The 7758-nt window shown below is 35.4% G+C and overlaps 1 protein-coding gene across 1 annotated transcript; it reads right to left on the bottom strand.

Moving 5' to 3' along the window:
- Window positions 1-2903: 2903 nt before the first annotated feature.
- On the bottom strand, window positions 2904-6141 carry LOC132611494 (amino acid transporter AVT6C-like). The gene is made up of 5 exons (XM_060325909.1): window positions 5304-6141; window positions 4672-4824; window positions 4020-4223; window positions 3476-3941; window positions 2904-3289 (listed from the first exon to the last, which is right to left on the bottom strand). Exons 1-5 carry the CDS (start codon window positions 5677-5679, stop codon window positions 3166-3168), a joined length of 1323 nt encoding a protein of 440 aa, XP_060181892.1. The 5' UTR covers window positions 5680-6141; the 3' UTR covers window positions 2904-3165.
- Window positions 6142-7758: the final 1617 nt, after the last annotated feature.

Genomic DNA, 7758 nt, shown 5'->3' with positions numbered 1-7758 from the left:
AGTTTTACCTCCTCAGTAGTTAAGAAAATACATCCGAATCTTATTAATTTAGTGTTGTTGATCACATCCTAGTTTTGTCATATGCCATATACCTAAACCTTCATGTTATGCCTTATTAATTTGCCGCTGAGTTCATGAGGACACCAACACTGTCAACTACTCCAGGTACTTTTAATTTTTTCTGTCATTCGTGTTTATTGATTTTTGGTGACTAATATTTGATAAGGGTCTATGTTAAACTCCCTGCATTATAATACTACACGAAAGAAAAGAAAGTTCAACTCTCCAATTTGACGATTCTTTCAAAGGAAAAGGGCCTGATTTACCCCTCTACTATTGGAAATAGTATACATTTACCCCCGTTATACTTTCGGCACAAATTTGCCCCTACCGTTACCTAAGTAGCAATATTTGCCTCTCGTTTGGATGGCAGTCCACCATGACAATTAAACTTCCACGTGGCCTGACATTTAGATGAGGTGGCATGCCACGTGACATGCCACCTCACCACCCTCTCCCCTCTCCATTTCTTTCTTCTACCTCCAACCAAAGCCACCTCCAACCACCATTGAAGCCACACAATTTCTGCAAATCAGATTCAAAATAATTAGTCATGAAACGAACAATATTAGTTCAATGAGTTTAGAAAAAACAAAGCTTGTCAATTCTTCTGTTTCCCTTGTTGCTTTCACTTACGAAATTGGAATTCTAGAAGTGGTAAGCAATTGGAGAGATAGATGTCTACATAAATACGACTTAACTTATATATAGTTTTCTTTTGTTTTTCTTTTCACAGTAAATGTGAATTAAACCAAGAAAATACATACATGCATGCAGACTATTATAATTATCTACAATACATGTCAACAAACAAATAGTTGCTGTCAAAGAAACAGCAAAATCTACACATATTTTAACCTTTCCTCATTAATTATATATGCTATTTCAAATTTCTCCATATATATTTATTGTGGCTTAAACTGAGGTGAAATTGTTTTGCAAGGATTTCTTCCAACGGTCTAATAATCATTTTTGGGTTGGAATTAGATAAATGGACAGTATCCGGGTAAAGTGATAGTAGTGGCGGTTATGGTGATTCCGGTGAGATGGGTTAGTGAAAAAGAAGATATAATTGTTGGAGGAGATGGTGGTGGGGTGTGGCTTCAATGGTGGTTGGAGGTGGCTTTGGCTAGAGGTAGAAGAAAGAAATGGATAGGGTGGCGAGGTGGCATGTCACCTCATCCAAATGTCTGGCCACGTGAAAGTTTAATTGCCACGGTGGACTGCCATCCAAACGGGGGGCAAATATTGCTACTTAGGTAACAATAGGGGCAAATTTGTGTCGAAAATATAACGGGGATAAATGTGGACTATTTCCAATAGTAGAGGGGCAAATCAGGCCCTTTTCCCTTCTTTCAAAAATAAAAAAGGAAAAACTCAACGGCTGCTTAATGAAAGGTTGATGGGGTATTGATTTTATGCAAACAAAGGTATAACACTTTTTTGATGCCACGATCTCTTTCTATTCCAGGAGCAAAACATATAGCACGTGGGCCTTGTCTAACTAAGGATAACTTTCGTTTTTTGTTTATATAGATTTTCCTTTCAAGTAATTGCACGGTTTGTCCTTTAAATGGACTGGTCTTTAATTTTTACCCTTCAAATGGGCTGGTGTTTAATTTTTGCCTTTCAAAATTGAACTTATGCCGCATAAGTTCTTTAAGGGCGCGCGCTGACATAATTTGTTGATATTATGATGCATAACTTCTGTCAGGTTTTGCAACCCTTAGGCTTATCAGTTACCTCTGTCACTGAAAATGATATTCTAACTTTTCGGGAACTTTTTAGAAAAGAAATTAATTTCTAGACCGTTACCCTCAAAACTGAATATAAACCGTATTCTAACTTAATACGGTTTGTCCTTTAAATGGACTGGTCTTTAATTTTTACCCTTCAAATGGGTTGGTGTTTAATTTTAATGGACCGGTCTTTAATTTTTACCCTTCAAATGGGCTGGTGTTTAATTTTTGCCTTTCAAAATTGAACTTATGCCTATAGAGGCATAAGTTCTTTAAGGGCACGCGCTGACATAATTTGTGAATATTATGATGCATAACTTATGTCGCGTTTTGCAAGCCTTAGGCTTACTAGTTACCCCTGCCACCGAAAACGATATTCTAACTTTTCTAGGTACCTTTTTAGAAAAGAAATTAATTTCTAGACCGCTACCCTCAAAATTTAATACAAACTCGCTCTGAATGCTCAAATCTCGGGAAGTGCTGAACTAGGAAGATAAGTTCTCTTCTCCACCTGATTTTCTTCCCATTTGAAAGTTGCATTTTCCATTAGAACAAATGTTTGCCCGAAACTTTCCTCCTACTTATCTTATTCATCATTCCAGGCAAATTCTACAATTTTAGAAGTTAAGGTTCCCCGTCGGACTTAGAAGTCTCTCTGCAACAAAAAGACACCAAGCACAACCTAAAAGTTCACTAGCTCTCTTGGAAGTACCAAACCTGAACAATTGGATTTGGATAGTATAAACACTTGCACCGCAAGGATCGCTAAAGGTTTACAGGTGAAGTAAATTAGTAAACGTACTACAATTAGGCATGCCCCCCAACTTCGCGAGCAAAGGCAGAGCTACTCTTTGCCCGAGGGGTGTCAAGCGACACCCCTTCTCCAGAAAATTACATTGTACATATAAGTGAAATTTTAGTTTTATAGGTATGTATACCAGTGTTGAAACCTCTTGACAAAAGCAAAAAGAAAAAAAGTTTGGCGCAGCAGTTAAGGGGTTGCAAACATCCCCTAAGGTCGTGTGTTCTATCCTGGATAGCCACATATTTATATTTTTTGACACCCCTTAATATGAATCCTGACTCCGCCACTGTAATCGGGAGTGCATCAACTTCATAGCTTTCCAATTCACAACTGTTATATATATATACACACATTCATCTAGATGATCTTTTTGACATTTGAAAGAATCCCAATATCCACTTTAAATGCTTCTGGCACAAGTAACCTACCTGTATGCATTAATCTAAAAAGGAAAAACAAATGGAAGGAGGAAAGGAGGGGGAAAACGAATTAAAACACAGCACTTGTGTGCTTCCAGCATCAATCAACTAATTTTGAGTGTGTTTTACCCAGCAAAGTTGGTCATTTGTTGGCAATATAAGTAGCAATATTAGAGTATATAGCAACTGAACTAGTCCCACTGGCAAAGATGATCACCAGTACAGCCAATATCTTGTCCCGAGTTGTAGATATGTTGTGAGCATCACTGGAAAAAACATTATAGCTGCAGTTAGTGGATAGTTTGATAAAAAATTATTTGGCAACTTATATAGAGATCTCTGTCATCTCAAAGAGAACAATTCACTCTTTTCTGTTTAAGAAATAATATGCAGATATTGTAAATAAGGATAAAGTTTCCCTCACAGGAAACCAAGATTGAAGTAGCACATACCTAAGAACTATTGAGCTAGGGAATATGAACATGAGGCACATGACTGTTGTCGTTCCCATGAACTGAAAGAAGTACCAAATATTGGGAAAGGCTACGGCACCTCCATAAATGAATGCAAGTAAAATACAGGTAAGGGAAAAGAATCGCAACGATTCTGTGGCCAATAGAGGTCTCTTAGGAAAGAATAGTTCATCCACATTAACCCTCAGAGAATAATTCATCACTGGAAATACCAGCATCAGATGAATGGCATAACTCAATCGAACAGTATCGTTAAGTACTGTACCAATTAAAGAGTTGGAGGCTTGATCAAAGTTGACCAGCATGTCCGCCATGATCGAGTCCCCAAACAACAGGTACCCAAAGAATCCCACAGTAAAGTAAATGGCAACGCATAATATCAAAGAAATGCGAACAGCGGATGTCATCTCAGATGGCCTTCCCATCTCTGCTCTAACCGGATGAACTGCAAACGAAAATAATAAAGATGTCACCTAAAAGAAAAGGAGAATGACATATTTTTATGCATCAAAGAATGTCTTACCATTAACATGACATCCGAAGGCAGTAGCAAAGACTGGAATGGTGGTGAACAGATCAAAAAAGGAAACTCCATGAGAGAAATCTGGTACGAGTCGTAACTTTTGTGTTTTCCCCTCCCACATTGCATGTATTGCCATCATAGAGCATATGACAACGAACAGCACAGCTAGGAGGATTGATATTGCCGATGCATGTCTCAGTGAATCTGGACGTGACAAACCATAAATTTTATAATCCTTATTATATGCAAATCTTTGAGATTATTCAAATGAACTATATGCTGCTCCACTTTGACAAATATCCTCAATCTGTGTTTAACATGCTGGTTATTTGTTCAAGCATCTAGTGATACGATAAACGCTTTATATCATTCTAACGGAGTAGGAAGTCAACACCTACTGAGTTTTGGTCCTTCTAAGGTAAAAAATAAGCTGAATAACAATTCAAGTGTACTTTATGAAGCTACTTATGTAACTAGTCATCAACCTGATCAGAAAATCACATCAAAGTGTACTTTATGAAGCAGTTCAAGTAGCTTCAAGCACTTCATAAACTACTTCTGCACCTCAAAGTGTACTTAAAGGTAGAACAATGAGCAGATAGAACTTGTAAGATTGTGTTGTGAAGCTACTTATGCAAATTATTCAACCAACCTATGCGCTTAAAACAGAGCAACGGAAGCATGACAAAAAGCACCACAAAGAAAACAGAAAATGCCCGTGAGGTCCACCAGTGGATGCCAAACCATTCCTGTAGAGTACCCAAGTGCACTGTTCCATCACAATTATTTCCTGACAGGACATCCCCTGTGAAACAAACAAACGGGAAAATAAATTAGCAATATGTACATAGTTTCACATTGTTTATTTTTGCTCTCTTTTTTTGGGGCTCTCTTTTTTTGGGGCTCTCTTTTTTTGGGTCTAAGATTTTATATGGATGCCTGATCACCCCATATTTTTATATTGTAATTCTAGAGCATTATATGAGGAATCACAGTTCAGTTAAGAAATACAAGGAACCAAACTGGCAAACCAATCAAACTCAGTTCAACAAATCAAACCAACTATGTAAGCTAGAAAAATTCATGAGAATCTTCATCAGTATTCAAGGAAATGCACATACATATCATTATGTGTTCCAAAAGGATCTCTCTTTTATTTAAAAAAAATAGACTAAAACTACCACCTTTGGTTCATCAACCAAAAGACAAATACTAGACAGATCGAGCATTCTTTAAAAGGAACTAACTAACAAGTTTAAAAGAACGAAAAGCAAGTTGGCTTACCAATAATAATCAAGTAAATAATCAAGGCACCAAGATTAGTAATCATAACACAAATCTGAAGAGCAACAGAACCAAACTTGCCAAAAGACTCAGCCATTAAACCACCATAAGAATCCGACTCGCCTGAATGTGTATATTTCAATAGGAAATCCACCGTAACCTCAACAAAGTAACCAACCAGTAAGATAACAAAAAAACTAGGAATTACACCAAGAACCTTGAAAGTAGCAGGTATTGACATAATCCCAGCACCAACCATTCCTGTTGAAATATTAAATATTGCACCAGATATTGATCCTCCCCTTGACCTTTCATCATTCTGTTCCACAGGTAATAGAGGAGCAAGAAACTCAGAATCTTGCTTCTCTGTTATCATACTTATTGTTTAGCAACTTATGGTGGTTCGTTATAAAAGATATTCAGTCAGCTAGAATAGAAGTTAAAAGAGGGTATTTATATTCGCGCCATCATCATAAGTTAATGTGAGGACCCATAATTAAGGCCCTTTGAATCAAATATGAATTCTTGTGCAGAAAAAAAGAGAGAAGAATACAATGATTGAGATTGGTAGGATTGTTGACAGAAAGAGAAAGAAGTAACGAGATATACCAATCAAGAAAGTTTGGAGTTTGTTTGGAACAATAATGGAGGGTTGGGTGGGTATAGTAGATTATAGAATAGTGAATCTTATCCTCTTCTTCTTGATTTTAATTATTTCCTAAATATAAGAGCGAGTTGGTAGACAAAAATAATGGAGGCGGTCACCGAAATCACAGCGCATATGTGGCTAACGTCCAACTTGAGCTGAATGTTGAAACTGACACCATTTTCCTTCCTGTCAACTTTGACACAGATGTTGAAAATCAGATCTTGATATATCCGCCGAGGAATAGTACTTAAAATTAATACGTACATGATTTCCTTATAAATTTTTGGGTAAAGGGGTAAATATATCCCTCAATTTTGTGATTTAGAGCGCATATATTTTTTATTAAAAAATTTGTGCATATATATATCGTGCCTTACACAAATGTTTAAATAAACTCTTTTCGCTGATAGAAGTTTTTTAAAAAATCATTTAGCTTGTTTTTTAATTAAAAAAATTTCACGTAACTTAAAAAAAAAAAATCTACCTTACTTTTTTAGTAGAATTATCTTTTTAAAGTCGCGTGATAATTTTTTTTTTTTTTGATGAGCGTCTGCTTCATTTAAAAAAATGAGTAGACTTATTTTTTTAAAGTCATATAGATACTTTTTAGAAACAAACAAAACAACCATTAGAAAAAAAAAATTGCCTCGTGGCTTTACAAAAATAAGTCTATTAAAAAAATGGATAGACTTATTTTTCTAAAGACACATTATATTTTTTCAATTAAAAAATAAGTTAAATGATTTTTCTAAAAAAACTTTAGCAGTGAAAAGCATATATTTGCACCATTTGTGAAACGACAGAAGTATATTTGCACCATTTGTGTAACTACAAAGGTATATATGCATCACTTTTTTAACGAGAGGTATATCTGTTATAAATCGAAAAGTTCAAAGGTATATTTACACATTTCCGCTAAAATTTTATTCATTTTGAACAGATTAAGTACGTTGTACCTTCGTGTATCTATCATTTTTTTTTTTCGAATGGACTCCCTCAAGTATGGGGTGAAAGGCGCCTGAAATATGTACTGTTCATTTTACCCCACGTACCACAAACAGGTTTCAAATGACGAAAATTTTAGACAGACTAATTTATGCTCCTTTTGGAAAAGAGTCATACCAAAATTGAAGAAAAACTTGGGAAAATTTAAGACCACTTATTTTTATTAAGATTAAGATATTGAAATTTAAATTTGACACATGTGTTAAAAATCATATCTCGATTTATCCACGTGAGGAATTAGATGATTTTTCGTATAAAATTTTAATCATAAAACACGTCTCTATTATTTTCGAAAAGTTTGCACTTCCCTTCTTATGCTTTATACTGAACAGGTTACACGTATTTTACCTTCGTGTATCTGTCAATTTGTATTTCGACTGAGTGTTTACTGGTCACTTTATCCATATACCACAAATTAGGTTTCAAGAGACCAGTTGAAAATTTTACAAAGACTAAATTTATGCTCCTTTTGGGAAAGAGTCGTATAAAACTTGAAGAAAAACCGGGGGAGGGCGGGGGGGGGGGGGGGGGGGGGGTGAGGGGATCTAAAATCATTTGTTTTTGTGAAGATTAAAAAAAATACAATTAAAAGCGGAGAAAATATTTTCCTAAAACATTCTTATCGCTCAAAGATGACTAACAAGTCTTCTCTCATTTGGTTACTGTCTTTGTGAAGATGTATGTTTCTTACTATGTATTTGCAATAATATACATAAATTTAGCTCAACAAATATAAAATTAATAATTATATTTAAAAATTAGTATGACAATACCATTGTTTCTTCAACAAGATCAAAACTT

Source organism: Lycium barbarum, chromosome 9 (genome assembly GCF_019175385.1).
Source record: "Lycium barbarum isolate Lr01 chromosome 9, ASM1917538v2, whole genome shotgun sequence".
NCBI classification, from domain to species: Eukaryota; Viridiplantae; Streptophyta; class Magnoliopsida; order Solanales; family Solanaceae; genus Lycium; species Lycium barbarum.
The sequence above is the reverse complement of the archived record's forward strand: the minus strand, read 5'-3'. Positions and strand labels throughout refer to the sequence as shown.